Here is a 20,105-nt window from a genome sequence, read left to right as displayed (position 1 = left end):
TTGTGGCCGGGCACGGGGGGTCATTAGGGAGTAGGTTATTTGTGAAAGCTTAATCTCCACAAATCATCAGCCAGTTTAAACAAACAGCAGCGGGGTATGTGGGGTGGGCAGTTACTCTGAAGGAAGGAATGCACTTCCTGTGTGACTGACTGCGCGTGTTTCTCTCCTCAAATTGGTGGCGATGTTGTCACAGAGTGACAGATGTACCTTAATTACAAATTTTGCCGTCACTTTGGATCAGAGCAAATCATTTTTGCTGAGTTTTTTACTCTGTTTGTACTTTAAAATGAAATGTCTTCAGTAGAATATTAAATAAATGTTATAACTGAACTTTTTTCTATTGGTGATTCATAAATAGCAGGTCAATGTCTATCAGCACGTTAATGGTCAAAAAAAGTATATACAGGTAAAGTAAAATCAATGTCAGTGGCTCCTTAGAATACACTGAATACACTCACAGCAAATGGTCCCGAACACGCTCATGACAGTCTGGAGCTCAAGCTTCCTGTTTTTGCACTTCTTAGTTTGAGCACACAGTCTCAACTCTGAACTGGGCCATTGTTTAACAGTCAAAAAAGAAATGAAGGAGAGAGAACAAGAATGACAACAAATGACTTGAGTCAGCAGAAACAAAATAATAGACATGTTGACAAGTGCATTTGTGAGGGGATTCCATTTTTCAAACCAATCTATTTTAAACAAGTAAGCATTTTTTTGAAAGTTACACTAATAACTATAGGAGAGAAAAAGCACAGACACTGGACAAGGATGAATGTTTTTAGTGAGTGTGTCTTCTTTTGAATGTATATATTTTAAATGTATTAAATTTAAATGTTTATCAAATGTAGTGACCTGTGAAAAGCTTTTTGTTAATGGAGCACTCCATTTTTTTTCAGAAATAGGCTCATTTTACAAGTCCCCTAAAGTTAAACAGTTGAGTTTTTCCATTTTCGAATACATGCAGCCAATCTCTGGGTATGGCGTGAGCACTTTTAGCTCAGCTTAGCATAAATCATTGAATCGGATTAGACCAATAGCATCTTGATTACAAAGTTAAAAAGAGTTTAGATAAATTTCAAGTTTTAACGCTTGACTTTTCTGTAGTTTGATTGTGTAATGAGACTGACTAAAAAAATTAAAAGTTGCTACTATCTAGGTTCATATGCCCAGCATGGTTTTTGCTACATTTATTTTTTCATAGCAGGTCAAAATTCATCAAAATTCATCCCGCCATGGCTACATTACAAACATTCAGTCATTGTTTTTTAATAACGGATTCTAATCGCACCAAAACGTATTCAAATGTAAGTGAATTTTTACAGCACAAACTTTTCTGCAACCGCAGTAGAGCTGTGCATTATTTGTTTATCCTTTTAAGGTGACATACTGACTGACTGATAGGTGCGTGATGCGTGAGGCTAGCAAACATGACAGCTTTCTGTTAAGATGAACACAGTTTCCATAATTATACTTTATAGATAAAGGTCCATGGCTCTGCATACAGTGACTTTATCTTGCTGGAGTTTATATCTAATAAATGTTGGAGACATTGTTACATAAACGCACTAAATTGCTCTTCAGAAGCGTTTATTTGAGAGCACACAAGAAAATCTGAGCTTGAGTAGAGTATATTTGAGGGCATGCAAGAAGTTTTGTGCACAAACAGAGGAAATCAGCGCGCAAACAAAGAGATTCGCATGCCTGTATTACATGAATGCAATCTCAACTTGTAATACTGCGCTCACAACATTTGTCATTGAAATAACGCCATATGTGGTTGTAGATCTGCGTAAAAGGCCTGCCGCCACAGCTGGACAAAATCCTAGAGGAATATGTAGGAATTATACTCTCATTCTGGTGTAAAAATCAAGGAACTTTCCTGCTGTACCATGTTTGCAGCTGGCGCAATGATATTAAAGTACTCCTGCCAGACCCAAGTATTGGCTGGTAGATTCATAAACAATAAAACTCAACTGTTTAACTTTTGGGGAGTTGTAAAATGAGCCTTTTTTTTTTTTTAAGTGTTTCTTTAAGGTAGCCTGATGTTTGCTTTAAAACAAACAAGTGTACTTTTATTTTTGTTCTACTGAAATCAAACTATTTTTTTATGAATTCATACTAACATGTCTTTTGAAGCTTACTTAATCTGGGATGTATTCATGTTAATCCAGTTTATAAATCAAGTAAAACAAAATAAGAGACTTCAAAAACTTAAAGAAAGATTTATTAACATTTCAAACTAATATATTATTATGAAAATGATTCAAGTTTATGTTAGTCATAAATAAACTGAAGTAATCTATCTTAAATGCTAAACAAATAAATTATTTTTACCCCTCAATAACATTTGTTTTTCACAGTTCACCAATGTATGAGTGAACATACTTGGTGTCATTGACCTAGCTGAAGTCATTGCCCTCCTCTTCTCCCATGGTACATATGTACTTTAGATCACCTACTTAAAGATTAAAAACATGATTTTTTTTTTAAACAAAAGTAATGCGTTCTCTGTTGTAACCCTAAGTAAGCTTTTAAAATCCCGCTCTTTGTGAATGGGTTTGACTCACACCCATTATCATAATAGATATAGCTCTAGTTACAACATATTATGCTGTTAAGCCAACTATTGACATTCCATGGGCTTGGCTTTCGTCAAAACAGGATAGGTGGATTGATGGGATTTGGTCCAGGCCTAGCAGTGTTGCCCAGCAACCTTTCGGTGGATTATGGGCCATGTTAGAACTAAAGTAGAAAAATCTCTTTTCTACCACATCAATGACATTGTTGCGGCTCTCCTGGGTAAGACCACTGTTCCAAAAATGTCTGCCAACAGTATATGATGTATATGCTTCAGTAGCTTGTAACATATATTTGTAACTCAGGATCTGGCAGAAAATTCCACATTAGGCAATGCAAATTTGAACCCTTTATGAGTCTTTAAACATCCCATTTCTTGTGGCACAGAAAGTAATTGTTCTCGAATCGCAAACTTTTCCATTAGCTGTGTGATTGTCTGGGGAGCTCCAAACCAGACACTGATATTCAATCAAGCTGCCAAGTGAGTTCCTGTAGGGAGAGAGAAACACTTTGATTGCTAATGAAATAAGTGCATCACCGTTAAAGTATAAGCAAATAATACGTTTGTCTTTAACCGTTGCATTCAGATTGCTGCTTGCTGAAATTTGTCTCCTAATGATGCATTTTATGTGGTTAAAAATGGCAGGAAGGAGATAAACTCTGCGATGTGTTGCCTGGTTTTGTCATTTCTAAATGACTTCCTTTTGCTTGAGGACACTGTGTGTGCAAATTTTGCTGTAGAATGTCAGAGCACAGAAAAGCAGGTGGAAAAATGTTTTGTGTCCCAGACAAGAGGGAAGGAAGGCCTTTAGGAGAATGCAATCGCCAAGTAGCCTAGAGACTTTTGTGTGGTTAGATTCTATAATAAGACAAAAAAAAATCATTAAGATTTAAAAGTACATCTCAAGGTTCAAAAAAGGTTTCAGACAGCATTTGTTGGTTATTATATAATTTACATATTTTGTCCCGACTGAATGTTTTCCCATTGTTCGTTTATTTTAGCAGGAATATGTGTTCAGTATGTTACATAGTGGTGGGAACATATTTTACATTAGCTTCTGCATAAACTTTGTGTTATTGCCGCCTCTTTCTCATCACATACAGCACATCACCACTAGCTGAAGATGCAGAAGCTCTCATTAAATGTATAAAATTACTTCTAAAACTCTTTATCCAAAAGCCAGCTGTCTAACATTATTTTAAGGAGTTATGAAAGATGTAATATTGTTGAGAATCTGTCGGCTGGATAAATGAAAGCATATGTATTTTTGACCGATTGGGATCTGGTGTTTTTCACCCTTGAGCTGCTTCTGTTGCAGATTATTCTTTTTAAAGCTGGGCTCACGCTGCTTGCAACAAACATGAACTTTCAGCAGTTTCTAAGTTTGACCGAAGAATTGTTATTTTAGCGTTGCTTATTTACAGTGAAGATCAATATTAGAGAGCAACCTACATTTTTTTAAATGTTTAAGTCACTGCTGAGCCATATTTAAAGGTATTCTAACAGGGGTGAGATATATAATGCAGAAAGAGATATGTTACATTATGTTTTGAAGTACAGTATAAAATTGTAACAATGTGTATATACACTCACTGGCCACTTTATTAGGTACACCTTACTAGAACCGAGTTGGATCCCCTTTTACTTAAAGAACTGCCTTAATCTTTTAACGAGGTACTGAAATATTCCTCAGAGATTTTGGATGTGTTGTGCTCAGAGATGCTCTTCTGCATACTTTGGTTGTAACTAGTAATTATTTGAGTTGCTGTTTCTTTTCTATCTGCTCGAACCAGACTGGCCATTCTCCTCTGACCTCTAGCATCAGTTGCTTTTAGAAATTATTGTTAATGAGTAGTTGGACAGGTGTATCTAATAAAGTGGCCGGTCATTTTATAAATGTATAATACATTTAAAATATATATAATAAATTAAGTTAAATAGAAATTTTATTTAATACAGTTATTGCTGTTAATCTGGCACCTGGTGGTAATTTTAATTCTGTTTCATTTTTATTTCTAGAAATGTAATTTAATTCTTTAACTAATAATTAATAGCTGATTAATTCTCTTATAAGACATTTTACTTGCTATACAATCTATTTTCATAATACAGCCATTAAATCTTTTGGTCGAAAATATGTTTTGAAAGTCACTAAAAATGCATACAGCAATAATTCATTTGGTTAGTGAGCTTGAAGGCAGGTTTTTGTGCACATACCAGCTCTGTATGGCAGTTCAGGCAGGACTTAGTAGCTCACAGCAGTTTTCATCTTAACCCTGTTCATGTTATTTGGTTCCTGAAGGACTCAAGCAGCATAGAGCAGTGTTTGGACTGGTCTGAAGTTCTGTCTTCAATGTTTCCCATGATTTCTTGCCTCTGAGGCCTCCGTTATGCTGACATTCCAGGTATCAGCTATCAGAATGTGCCTGTCTCGCCTGTGGCTAGGTTTTTAACATCTCATTTCTGTTCCCAGTGTGAACATGCCAGAATGCAGGATGCCGATTCACCCTCGCACACACACGCGCATGCACACACACACGCGCACACACACACACAAACACACACACTTGTTTTGGTAGATTATTAGGCTATTCCATTCACGTAATGCATTTTATAGTGTCTATAATGTTACTTACATTTACAACATTTTTAAAATCAAACCCAAATTTTAAGTGTGAAAAGATCCTGTTAAGTACTAAGAAGACACTAACATGGACGTTTTGTATCCCATTAAGGGGACACATAGCATGTCATTATAAACCACCTCAACATTTGCTGTGTCCCAATTCACATACTTTTACTATGCCCAAAAAGTATGTACGTTTTTGTGAAGGAAAAGTATATACATTTGTGTGTGTAACAGAAGACTATGCAAGCTTTGGGACACACTACTTTCTCGTTAACAGATCGTTGTGTTGCTTAGTTACGAGCCCTGTCAGTCATTCTCCCATCATCCACATTTCTTTCATATTTAATTTCCTACCTTATTGGAGAAGCAGCAGCAGGATCATCTGCCATTCACAAGTCTTTCATGCAGAGTAATCTTCTCAGGTTTTTGGATAATTATGCATTCAGACGTTAATATCCAAACACATCTTTACATAAGTTCATGTTGTTGTTGCAGATGAAATATAACACGTAAAACACGATTTACATGTTTTCCAGTGGGTTAGATATTGATAAACAGTCATTCAAACATCTTTACCGAAGCCTTTTTCCTCCTTTACTCGATGGTTGGTCTCATGCGTCCATTATGTTTAGTAGTTTAGTAGTTTAGTAGTTTTTTTTTACAATTTTTATCCGCATTGTAATCAAATTTACGTCCAATATGCAGTGTCTTGTGGACAATATCAGTGGTTAGAGTATGGATGGAATTTTTACCTGAAATAGTAAACCATCCGGGAACCTTTGGCATACTCTTTTCAACATATCAAGATTTGGAACATACCAATTCTTTTTTCAAATACTTCTTAGGGCGGATATGTGTATTGGGATGCAGCAAGAGTAATTTCCAGGTCATAGCAATGTCATTATACAATTTTTTATACAAAACACACACACACACACACACACACACACACACACACACACACACACACACACACACACACACACACACACACACACACTAGAGTGTTTGAGGCATTGGCCATGAAATGTAATAATTTTTAATTTGATTAAAAATGCACCGCTTAATTGCATGTGCTAATTTGCAGATATGCAAATAGTTTTGAGACCCGGAGAAGTTCTATTCTGATAAAAATAGCATAAATTAATTTTCATGTAAAAGAGGGCATTTTTCACTCTCCTTTAAAAATGCAAATGAGCAGTATTGGTGCAGCAATTATGTTCAGTTTACTGTTAGCATACCACATCTTCTCACTGGCTTCAGGCCTGATCCCTTCTAATTCATGGCTGGAGTCAGTGTGCTTCTGATGGTTTATTTTCTCGGCCTCTGTATATATGGGGGTCTGCATGGTGGATGGGACAGAAAGAGATGAGAGCAAGAGAAAGGAGGGTCAGCCACTATCAACAAGCCGGGGACCGTGAGAAGGCCACTATGCTATTTGTGACTTTGCGCTTAGCCTGTAACATCTCACGGCTGCGTGAACGTCAGAGAGTAATTTAGGAGCGTGATCTGTAGACGTGTTGTTTGAATAATAGTGAACGTGTTATTACAGTGTGGTTGCCCATCATGATATCATCTTTACCATGGGGCCCTGAAGATATAGAGATTTAGATGTAGCTTGTCCACTTACAGTACAATGGGTAATGTGGTAGTTCAACCAATGAAACATTTAAATCCAAGCCACACATAAAACAGTCTTGCATATTTTCTTTTTTGGAACATTTTGTGCCATTGATTTACTGGTAACACTTGGACAGCCTTTTTATAATGGCAACTAGTGTTTTTTCAGTTTGTTTCTTCATCAAACATTGAACCTGTAGATTAAAGTGTATTTCTATGTGTTGTTTGTTAAACTGAGGTGTACATCACTTAATTTTCTCTGATAAAAATGTAGATTTTTCAGGTCCACTCCATATCGCGGTGAAAACAACATAAACATAGTGACCTACTACATATGTGAGCGATTAATCATAAAAGGTCAAATAATTACAAATACAAAGTTTCAGACACTGGTAGATAGGGCTGCATGATACTGTAAAAATTTAACAATGACTATGTAATGACTATGTTTACATGGACATCAGTAATCTAATTATTTACCTTAATCTGAATAAGACAATAATATGATTAAGGTGTTTACATGAGTTGCTTTTCGAATATTCCTTTCATGATTCTGTTTTACATGTTATAGCACATAATTCAATTAACGCCATTGTGTCACCACGTTAGCCACATTTCCTCCAGAGTTTTATGTAATTTTGGTTGTTTCATTTTTAATTTGTCGACTTTAACTGCATGCCAAACAAGATATTAGATGCGACTGAACTGCTGGAAGAGTGTTGTTTTAAAGGAATTTGCTACAAAATCCTAAATGGGGGTAATAGCTTGATTAAGGAGTTTTCACGTCTGCACTGCACTTCAATAATGCGACTAAAATCGGCATACTCCACATGTCTTAATTCAATTTCTGTGTTGTTCTATTATGACCTTAATCGGATTGAATTAATCAAAAATTGCTGTTAACATGATAGAGTCTTAATCAGAGTATTGTCTTAATCGTATTAAAATCGGATTATTGGTGTCCATGTAAACCTAGTTGATTAACTCTTTGTAAAGAATTTATAATTTTACATTGATAGATTTGGGAGGATTCTCTAGGGCAGGGGTCACCAATCTCGGTCCTGGAGGGCCGGTGTCCCTGCAGGATTTAGCTCCAACTTGCCTCAACACACCTGCCTGGATGTTTCAAGGATACCTAGTAAGACCTTGATTAGCTTGTTCACGTGTGTTTGATTAGGGTTGAAGCTAAAATCTGCAGGACACCGGCCCTCCAGGAACAAGTTTGGTGACCCCTGCTCTAGGGGAATGCATAAAATATAAACAATCTACAAGAAAAATATACAGATAAAATATAAAGTATTCTTTAAAGAGTATTAAAGTATACAGTAATTAAATGATCAAATGTTAATTAATACTGCATAGTCTTTGTTTTTATAAACAGTTCAATAAAATGAATTGTTATTAATTTTTCAAAGTTACAAATGGTACAATTTCATATGCCTGAATGCTTTTAAAGCCCTCACACAGTCACAGGCCCCAATAAAACACATGCAAAATGATCAGTATTAATCCAGACTCAACATTACGTATATTTGCCATCTGACTATTGCTAGTGATCATATTGCGATGTTGATGTTGTAATGATATATTGTGCAGCCCTACTGGTAGAAGAAAATACAAGCAAGCAGAAAACAGCTAGAAGGAGATATCATGACTTTTCTTTTATCTTAAAAATAATATTTTTAAAAGCTTTAAGTGCCAATATGATTTTATTTTATATTTTTTTATTTTTTTACCGTAAAAATATTGTACATTATATATTCTTAGATGTATTGTTATATATATTTTTATGATTAAAAATAACAATTTCTATTAAATATATTTATAAATGAGCCTTACTGTGGTCTTCAGTATCATATGATTCTCCAGAAATCAGTCTGATATGCTGATTTTATGCTTATGCATTTATTATTTGCAAATTGCATTTTTTTTAAATGATTGAGCTTAATCATTTTGTGGAAACAATGATTGTAATTTTATAAATGTTTCCCTTTTGATACATTTAAAGGGATAGTTCACCCAAAATTTTTTGTGTCTTCATCATTTACTGACACTCAGGTGGCTCGATAAACTTGAGTATGAACTATGAATTATGATTTAAGCACAAAACAAGATATTCAGACGAATGTTGGAAAAAGCAGCCATTGGCATTCATAATACACTCTCAGAAAATAAAGGTCCAGGAGCTGTCACTGGGGCAGTACCTTTTCAAAAGTTACATATTTGTACCTAAAGGGTCCATAACGTCACCTCAAATGTACTTTTTAGGTGCATTTGGGCACTAATATGCACTTTTGAGGTAACACTGTGGGTACAAATATGTATCTTTTGAAAATGAGCCCAGTGACAGCTCCTGTACCTTTATTTATGAGAGTGTAGGAACAACAACAACAAGAAAATACTATAAAAGTCAATGGCTGTTTCTCAATGAGCGTTATTCAGTGATTATGTGTCCTTGTGTAACCTCATCAACAACTGCCAAAGTTTTGTTCCAAAACTACCGGATGTGTTCTTGATATCGAGGATGTGTTGATGCAGACTTGAGAGCAAAGTTTGCTTTAGAAGTCCCAGAAGTCATTGCAGCTGATAAAAGGAGGTGGGAAGCACAGCATTTTATATAGATGTATTATCAAAGTTCAGAGATATAACTTATTTGTCTCAGGAGTTTTCCTAAATGAGACAGATGAGATGAAAGTAAACATGAATATGAGTATGTTAATAAAGGCATAAACACATTAAGGGTGTTTATTTGCTGAAATTCGTATTAAAATTAGTTTTTAGCAGTGAAAGGTCTTTATGCATAGTATATATTGTAAAAAGGGGGAAAACAATCAATCTTTGTATGAATGCTGTAATATTTAAATATTTTTTTTCGTTATAAACGCGTGAATGTTATGTGACTATCAGTAAGAATGCAGCATTTCATTTCTCAGATGTTGTGTCTTCTGTTTTCGTGGTCTCCCGACTTTGTTCTTCCGTGGTAACCTGGCAAGAACGATCTCCACAAGAACACAAGTCTGTTCTCAGCATTTTTGCAATTGAGAAACAGCCAATGTCTTTTTTCAAACAATCTTCAGTATATCTTTCTTTGTGTTCAACAGAAGAAATAGGTTTGGAAAGAATGAGTAAAAGATTACAGGATCTTAGTTTTTTGGGTGAACTATCCCACTACTAGCCATCTCAGCTACATTAAAGTATTATTACTATTATTATTTTTTAAGGGAAAATAAAATTGAGTACAGAGCATCATCTTACATTTGAGACCAGAATAAAGGTTTTCAGTGTACTACATCATTTGTCTCTTACAAAAATGATCATATCAGTGATTCATATGACCTTTCATCGTGTGCTGTTACATCACTCCATTATCTCCACAGAGTTTTACATAACTGTTGTCTTGATGCCACTGCCACGTTGTGAATAACATTACGGGAGATCTTTTGAAAAGTACTTGTGTAAAGTAAACGAACGCCATTGGCTGTTTTCTTGTGTTGCTCTCATAATCACAGATTCCATTGTTCCCTTACTAAAGCCAACATAAACTGGAAAATCTGTGCTCAAATGCTTTTTCCTGAACAGACTTTGCTCAGAAGGTGTGTGAGATTTCGTCAAAGCTAGGTGATTGACTGTGCTTTTTCTCTTTCTTTACAGTACTCTTTCCAGCTGTGTTCATGCGGTGGTGGCTTTGCTCTACCCCTTCTCCTGGCAGCACACCTTCATCCCTGTGCTGCCCACCTCCATGGTGGACATCGTCTGCTGCCCGACTCCTTTCTTAGTGGGTATTTTATCCAGCTCGCTGCCAAAGCTCAAGGAACTGCCTGTGGAGGAGGTGCGGACAAAATACACTTGATAGCTCTTGTCACAAACATTGCAACAGCCCTGTTGTTGTCACCCATCATGTTCACTGTAATGGGATACTTTGTCAAGTGTGTACAATGTGTGCTTGGCTGTGCACCAGCCTACATGAAACTGGTTTGTCTGAAAAACTGCCATTAGACCCAGGATGCAATACATGAGTTCACATTAGGACAGCGTAATATTTCAGTATAAATTTTACATTGTGATATGGCTTACCTAATACATAATTTAACAACAGTAAAATTAGACACCTCATAAATTGGAGACAAAGTGGAAAAGGGTCTCTTCTTTAAAGGTGCTGTATGCAAGTTTTTGACTCTTATAAAGCATAACAGTACCATACTGTTACATGCCAGAACTCTGTCTTTGTTTTGGTTCTTTTAACCTTTCCAATGCCACTATAGCCAATTATATTTTAGTACTCTGGGTTGCCTTGTTGGATCTCAAAATCGCATATTTCATCCCCTCAGTCAAAGGCTCTCAAAGCATGCGTCCATTACCGAAATGTGACCTCCGGTGGACAGTAGCAGCCTCCAAAATGAGATGCAGATTCAGAGTTCCACATGAGGTTATTAATAAGCAAATAATATAAATATTATGAACGTAAACATTAGGTGAGCAGGGTTTATGTTAACCCTGTGTCCTAACAACACACTAAATGATGAGATAAGCAATTTGGCTATTTGCACCAGAGAATACACAACATAAATTTAATTACAGCCATTCAGAAGCACAGAATAGTGCACTCACTCAAGAAATGCTAAGGTTTATAACCTAATCAATACATATTGAACCTCTTTAACATTATTAAATTTAAATGTGGAATGATTGATATGCGAGTCACAGATCTAAAGTTTAATTTGAAAAAGTTTATTGCATTTTTGATGATCTGAGGTGAACTATCTGCTGCTGCTTTCAGTAGTATGGCAAAGAATGTCATATAAAATGGCAACAAAATTCACATTGTTAGCATTTAACACTGAATAAAGCACATGAGGTGTACCTGAGGTGACCATTGTCAGTTTTCTGTTGTTCAGCTGCAAGAAATAGAAGCTGTTTCTAATATATCAATTCGAGGTGTTGATAAGAACAAAAACTCATTTTAATATGGAGAAAATTCCTTCTATCGCGTGTCATGGCTTTTATATAGAACACTGTTGTAATCAGCCTTTAGGCCGGATCTTCAGACTCCCTCCTGTTGGTCCTCAATCTGGCAGCCTGTGCTTGTGTTTGCTTTGACCCAGGAATGCAATACCTAATTCACCCACTGGGTGTCAAACTTACATACTGCACCTTTAAAGAAAGCCTTTCTTAAAGGCATAGTTCACCTAAAAAAAAGTAAAAAAAAGTTTAATCAAATGTCCACAAAAGAAGATATTTTGGAGAATGTTAAAAAAACAGTAGCCATTGATATTCATTGTAGGAAAAAAACATTTAAAATAAATTATTTTGTTTGATCGAAAGAAAGAAATTCAAACAGTTTTATATCAAATGGAGGGTCAGTAAGTGGTGACTGAATTTATTGTTTTGGTGAACTATCCCTTAAAATAAATTAATGGTACACTGTTCCAGCATCTGAGAATGGCTTGGTTCATTTACTCAGAATCAAGCTGTTCTGAGACATTGATATCATGAGATACATGTGTGTAAGTGAACACAGACACAAGCTTTGCTCTGGAATCAGCATCACATGCATAACAATATTTCATTCTTTATTTATTTATTTAAAACAAGTCATACAAAAAGATTTTACTGTTTTTATTTTTTATTTACTTTTATTTTATCTTTTATTTATTAGTTTATTTTAATTTATATATTTTTTGTTTTGTTTTGTTTTAGAATACTGTGGTAATGTGAACTATGAAAACTGGGATGAAGAAATTGTTACTTAAAAAAGTTTATTATTGGTTGGTTCATCAGTCATCAAATGCATTCAGTTTTTTTTTCCAAATTGTTGAGCCCAAAAAGTTGAAAAAGAGGGGGGAAAAAAAGCTGTATTTTTTTCATTTATTGTGCCATCATAATATGCAAATGCACTCCCCAAAAGTGTCACCCCACTAACTCTAGAATGACTCGTTCTTGCCAAATATAGCTATTCAAATCATTTGCTGAAGACCCCAGTTGTTGTTTTTCGTTTAGCAGAAAAATCAACATATTACAATATTATTTTATACTCTAAAATTGTAAAGGCACAAATCATTATAAATAAAGTCTCTATTTCAAAGATTCAGGCATTTTTACTCACTCTGGGAGGTTATTATTCTGAGAGCCGTTTAGCTGATGGTGACTTGTGAATTCCTGTGAATACTGTCTCATTGGCTGCTCTCCTTAACACTTCAATTATGTTCTTACTCTAACAAGCTGCCTGATCGTTGAACCCTTATGTTGTTCTCTCACAGTAGACTACAGGGCTAAAGTCATTTTCCCAGGTTCAGAAATGTGCTGGAATGAATGAGAAACATACTAAGTACAATAACATGCCCAGAGAACTGGCCAATTTTTTGTGTATGAGCCTTTAATGTGGCGTCAGCTTCATAAGCCTAGCTCAGCATTCCTGGCCAGACTGTTGCCTCCACTCTTCGAAACTTTCCCAACCGGGAGCGTTGTTGTTCCCAGCTGCCCATAGCATAGTGCCAGCTTGGCCACAAGGCTGAAGTTCGGTCTCTACTGAGCCTTTGGCATTTAGTGCATTTGGCAGCAGCATTTTGGACACAAGTGCACTTGTAATGGCCATACGGGGTGACCCTACACAGTGAAAACGTGTGGAAGTGCAGCAATTTGTGGCGCTTGTCATTTTTAACACTGCATTTTTAAATGGGTGTCAGACTCCATCTGCTGTGGATCAACTTCTGGAAATGTTGTGACGTTTAAGCCTCCCCAAAACCACTGAATGCTGTGTGATTAAACAGAATAATGCGACGCAGCCAGTTGAAATCTGTTTCTCTTTATGTTTCAGGCTTTAATGGTTGATCTTGGGACGGATCGCTTCATCAGACAGGTTCGTTCATAAACTAATCTCTCCCTCCTGAGTTTGACACAAACTCTTTCTCCCATGGCTGTAACACAGCTAATTGCGTGTTGTCGTTAAGATGTGAGAATATAAACAAGCGGGATGTGCCATGGCATGAATCACTAAACATTGTTACAATGGTAATCTTCCTGTATACAGATGGATGACGAGGCCTCGCTGCTTCCACGCAAACTGCAAGCTGCTCTGGAGCAATCTCTCGAACAGAGGAACGACATCATCAATCAAGACTCCGACAGTGAATCGGATGAAGGTGAAAAGCCTAATGTTATGATCTTGCTCCATTTCCTTATAAGCGTATATGCTTTCATAAGCACCATGAAAAATCTCAGATTGTATTTTATTTTAATTGTCATACTGAACATGCATGTTTTTTTTTTACTGTACATAAAATGGATATTCAGCATGACCAGGGCTTCCAGGGGTTGTTCTTCGTACCTCGCTTTAATGTTCTAAGATGTTTTGACAGTTCCTGGATATTTTATTCTTGATAAATAATCTTTGACTAATTTGGTTCGTCAAACAAGTTTGCAAATCAAATTGAAATGTCTGGATGAACTGATCTGAGATCTGTGAAATCATGATCAGCAATGCAACGATTTGCTGATGGCACAGCAGCGTAATGATGACATCATCTGATTAACATTGATTAAACTGTTTGTCAAATATGTTACGCAATAACTTTCCACCTTTGTTTTGGGCTGCAGGCTTTACACTTTCAGGTGTTAAGAGTATTTTGCAGTCTATTTAGTTTTACATTTCGAGCGGATATTCTTTATTATAGTAAACTAGGCCTATTCAAGTTTCTTAATCAGCGAATTTAAATTACATTTTTAAAATGAATTGGTAAAGGTGTCTGCAACTTTTGCAAAGCATCAAATTACTGTCATATTAGATGTCATAATGCTAATATTATTTCTTTAAAAAACAAACACATAAACAAACAAAAACCGTCGAATAATGAGCATGTCTGTTATCATACACAAAATGTACAGCTGGGTCAGTACCTTTAAATAGTACTAATTTATATCTAAAATGTAGATATTAATAAAAGTTCTATTTAATCCTCTTTGGGGGAACTACCCTATTTTGTATTTTTATTTCAGAATGCAGATTGCATAAGTTATATATAAACATATATAAGTATATATATATATATATATATATAGATATATATACATATATATATATATATATATATATATATATATATATATATATATATATATATATATATATATATATATATATATAAATATATACATACATACATACATATATATATATATATATATATATATATATATATATATATATATATACACACACACACACACACACACACACACACACACACACACACACACACACACACACACACACACACACATATATATATATATATATATATATATATATATATATATATATATATATATATATATATATATTTATATATTATTAATTATTTAATATTAAATATTTTTAATTATTATGAATTATAAATGTATATATAATTTTTTTACAATTATTTTACTATTTTCCCAAGTGTGTATTGGTTACTACTGTAAGAAAATATTGGCATTTGGTACATACGTTTAGTAACACCTTTGCTTTGAAGACCAGATCAAATCCTGTTTACATTAAAAAAAAACCTGCTCTCAAGCTGGTTTTAGCTACCAGAACTGTTGCTATGACAACAACTGTCAGAAGAGTTTTAAAGAACTAAATTATCCTGGATCGTGTCAAATCGTCAATAACCAAATCCATCTAATTGAGTAATCCACATATTAGGACTGGACCACAGGTCCCTGATAATTTTCCAGCCTTACGACAACTCAAAATTCACCCAAAAGGATTATAAAGTAGCCCAATTTTTCCCTTGTCCAATCAGAATCAATTGCTGGTCAATTACTAGTACTGGCTTTCTGCAGACCAAACAACACTTTTAAGTATCTTTCTCTGCTCATTTATTGTATGAAGTGCTTACAGATGTTGTTACTCACTTACAGAGGTCCATTTACATTTTGCATTTGCTAAAAAAATATTTTTTTCTGCAAATGCATTTTTAAAAGAGCTCAACTGTGCAGGAAAACCACCACCCTGTTTCAAAATATGTCAAAAATACATATCAAAAATATCTGTTTTTTTTTCATGACAAGGTGGACAACAGAAACCACATGTAATCTGATCTTTTCACTTTTGATTTGGGCCACTTCAGTTTGTTAAAAAAAATCCAAGACAAGATGTCCAAACAGTCACACTTCTGCACACATAGGGTCACTTCAGTTACTCTGTTATCAATTTATCAAGACAGCTGTGAAAAGTAGTTAGCGGATGTGATATGACAAGTATTACTGCTCTTTATTTACAAGCAAAACATGATGGCTTGTATAAAAGGTGTAGATTTATGTTTGTGGGTGGGTGCAGCGCAATGTGAAATAGTTGAGACTTTACATTTTTTTGTAACAGCCATGAGACCACTGTATATTTGAGAGCATGGATCCAGTTTTGTGTTAGTGATTGTTTTAAATCAACAAGCTTGCTGCTTGGCATTACATGAATGAGCTCCTTCAAAAAAAAAAAAAAAGATAAAAAGAAAGTCTGAAAATGCCAATTGACTAGTTTAAGTGTTAATTAGTTAGTTGACAATAAACATATGATATCTTACTTTAAAGGAATAGTTCACCCGAAGATGTAAATTTACTCAGCATTCACTCACCCTTTACTTGTTCTGAACTTTTGAGATTCTTTCTTCCATTGTAAGGATGATATTTAAAAGAAGGCTGAAAACCTGTATCCATTGACATATACAGGAAACACAAATACTATTTGAGTCAATGGTTGCCGCTTTCTTCAAAATATTTTCTTTTGCGTCCAACTGAACGTCAAACAAGTTTGGAGCAAGTAAAGGGAAAGTAAGTAAGGACAGAATTTTCATTTTTTGGGTGAACTATCCCTTTAATACCTATGTATAACTGCATGCTGCGTGATCATTACTTTGCAATTGCATGTTAATTGAGGATCCTGATCTAGGATCTGTTTACCCCAGAATTTGACATATGCCAAACAACAATGTAAACAGCACACACAACAGAATCCGAGCAATTAATTAGAATTGCCTAACTTTTGTCCACTAGGTGGCAACACTGAACTGCTCATTCACAGTATGAAAAAACAAGAGCAGCAACAAATACTCAATGTAGTTCAAATGTAATATATAATTGTGGAATGATAAGACTTTATAGAGAAAGCAGATTTTATTTATAAAACTAATCATGTTTAGCACCTGTTTTTGCAAACTATTATAATGTGTTCTTCTGAAAGGTTGTGCATTGAACCAGGTTTGGATAAAAATGTACACGTATATCTAAAAAAGTAAAGTATACTTTGTTGCTTCATTGCCAACGTCTTTACTTTTCAACCAAGATGAAAATGAATCAAATCTAATATTTAATTATGTTTAATATTGTCCTTGATTTCAGAGTGCAGCACGTCGTTGAACAGTGTGGTATCGGAGGCCTTCATCCGCTTTTTCCTGGAGACCATTGGCCATTATTCACTGTTTCTCACCCAGGGTGAAAGAGGCGAACGAATCTTCCAGCGCGAACCCTTCCGCAAGTCTGTGGCTTCTAAGAGCATCCGCCGGTTTCTGGGCGTCTTCATGGAGTCTCAGATGTTTGCTGGATTCATCCAGGACCGGGAGATGAGGAAGTGCAGGGCCAAAGGTAAACCAATAAAAACAAGACTTCTCATCAGATGTGATGTCCTGTTAGCATCAGACCGCTGTAATCCACTTTCACATAGGGCTTTTTGAGGTGGGGTGGAGGGTAACGTTTTAAGCTGGCTGGGAGTCGAATCTTTACTGCCACCTTCTGGTTATCAAAAACAATGTTTTTACATTTAGTTTGTAGTGTATATAGTTGAAGTCAGAATTATTAGCCCCTCTTTGATTATTTTTTTTTCTTTTGAAAATATTTCCCAAATGATGTTTAACAGAGCAAGGAAATTTTCACAGTGTGTCTGATAATATTTTTTCCTCTGGAGAAAGTCTTATTTGTTTTACTTCGGCTAGAATAAAAGCAGTTTTTTGTTGTTGTTTTTTTTACTTGCCTAATTACCCTAACCTGCTTAGTCAACCTAATTAACCTAGTTAAGCCTTTAAATGTCATGTTAAGCTGTATTGAAGTGTCTTGAAAAATATCTATTATAATATTATGTACTGTCATCATGGCAAAGATAAAATAAATCATTTATTAGAGATGAGTTATTAAAACTATTATGTTTAGAAACGTGTTGAAAAAAATCCTCTCTCCGTTAAACAGAAATTAGGGAAAAAATAAACAGGGGGCTAATAGTTCTGGGGGAGCTAATATTTCTGACTTCAACTGTATAATAGCCATAATTGCTAATAATAACAATTATTATTATTATTGCTGTTATTGTTGTTCTTTTTTTTATTAATCTATAAACTTTTTATTTGCTTCTATCTATCTGTCTTTCTGTCTGTCTGTCTGTCTGTCTGTCTGTTTACCCACCCCTCGTTGAACAGGTCTTTTTGAGCAGAGGGTGGAGCAGTATCTGGAGGAGTTACCAGACACAGAACAGAGTGGAGTCAACAAATTTCTGAAGGGTTTAGGTGAGTACAGAAAACTAGTTATATGTACGGTGCTCAGCATAAATAACACACAATGATATATTTGTGCATATACATTAGATTAGCCAGTAAAACTTAAAAAAAAATTACACCCAAATAAATATGTTAGGAATATATATATATATATATATATATATATATATATATATATATATATATATATATATATATATATATATATATATATATATATATGGCGAGGCATTGGTGCAGTAGGTAGTTTCTCGGCTCAGTTGGCGTTTCTGTGTGGAGTTTGCATGTTCTCCCTGCCTTCGCGTGGGTTTCCTCCGAGTCCTCCGGTTTCCCCCACAGTCCAAATACATGCAGTACAGGTGAATTGGGTAGGCTAAATTGTAAATTGTGATTGTAAATTGAGTGTGTGTGTGGATGTTTCCCAGAGATGGGTTGCGGCTGGAAGAGCATCCGCTGCGTAAAAATTCCGCTGTGGCGACCCCGGATTAATAAAGGGACTAAGCCGGCAAGAAAATGAATGAATAAATGAATATATATATATATATATATATATATATATATATATATATATATATATATATGTATATGTATATATATATATATGTATATGTATATATATATATATATATATATATGTATATGTATATATATATATATGTATATATATATATATATATATATGTATATATATATATATATATATATATATATATATATATATATATATATATATATATATATATATATATATATATATATATATATATATATATATATATTCATCTGTATTCCTACAGATGTTAGGGGACCAATCTCTTATTTTAATTGATATAACAGTAAAATGATTGGCTACATTCACTGAGAAATGATCAAATATGCTAGCTTTAAAAAGGGTTGCAGTCATTTATGCTGAGCACTGTATCTATCAATCCTGTTTTATGAAAAAATAAAGAAATATAACCTTACACACCAAATTTTTATCTTTTTTTCCAGGAAATAAAATGAAGTTCCTTCATAAAAAGAACTAAAACCACTTTATCATGAAAAACCAAAAAAAAAAAAAAAAAAAAAAAAAAAACTGTGGACATTTTCTACAAATGCTCCGCCTGAAGACTAAATCACAGATGTTATCATGACGTGCCTGTTCTGTTGACCCTGACCTTCATGTTTTTGTACATATTTATGGAAGCTGTGCTGTTATTCCCACATGTAGCTCTGTTGTTACCTTTCCTGGTACTTTGTATATGACACTAGAGAAGAAATAGGATGGTACTGAGCGTGTGAGTGGTTATAAAGCAGTATAACCTCCTGAGCTGGATGAGATATGTGTGAATGGAGACTCCACAGGTGGATGTACAGTGGCTGTGTAGTATTTAACGCTAGAATTTCTCCATGAACTGCATTTTGTACATTTATTAACACATGAAGAGTATAATTACCTTATTTACAGTGTTCAATAAAAATCAATAAAGTCCTTTTCTGTTAATTTCTCAGTCTGTAAGGCTTTGTTTTATGTTTAGGACAATGGAAGCTTGTGGAGATATTTAATATTCTCATCATCTTTTAGTCTGAGCTTCAGGTGTTTAAAATAACAGCAATGAACTGAGTGAATAACACACTGGGAATGTTCTGAAACTTGACACAGTTTTGCTTTATTAAAGGAACATTTACAACTCATTAAATATGTACTGAATTGATCAAATGTGACCTTTTCACTACTATCTAGCAAATTCAGTGACAAAATACACTTTTTATTTTATTT

At 34.6% G+C, this 20,105-nt stretch overlaps 1 protein-coding gene across 12 annotated transcripts in view; it reads left to right on the top strand.

Moving 5' to 3' along the window:
* Positions 1–19,829, top strand: part of dennd2b (DENN domain containing 2B) — a 96,156-nt gene extending 76,327 nt beyond the window's left edge. For 9 of the 12 annotated variants that reach the window (XM_087258828.1, XM_087258835.1, XM_087258829.1 and 6 more), the window contains 6 exons: positions 10,479–10,656; positions 13,642–13,683; positions 13,855–13,966; positions 17,199–17,441; positions 18,266–18,352; positions 19,337–19,829. In XM_087258828.1, coding sequence (XP_087114954.1) covers positions 10,479–10,656; positions 13,642–13,683; positions 13,855–13,966; positions 17,199–17,441; positions 18,266–18,352; positions 19,337–19,371 — 697 coding nt within the window. In that variant the 3' untranslated portion in view covers positions 19,372–19,829. Of the gene's footprint in view, positions 1–10,478; positions 11,594–11,722; positions 12,052–13,641; positions 13,684–13,854; positions 13,967–17,198; positions 17,442–18,265; positions 18,353–19,336 lie in introns of those variants that run through there. The other 3 variants (NM_001002327.1, XR_015494585.1, XR_015494586.1) reach the window with 3 other exon arrangements.
* Positions 19,830–20,105: the final 276 nt, after the last annotated feature.

Source organism: Danio rerio, chromosome 7, assembly GCF_052040795.2.
Source record: "Danio rerio strain M-AB ecotype USA chromosome 7, GRCz13ab, whole genome shotgun sequence".
NCBI classification, from domain to species: Eukaryota; Metazoa; Chordata; class Actinopteri; order Cypriniformes; family Danionidae; genus Danio; species Danio rerio.
This window is presented reverse-complemented; position numbering and strand designations above follow the sequence as displayed.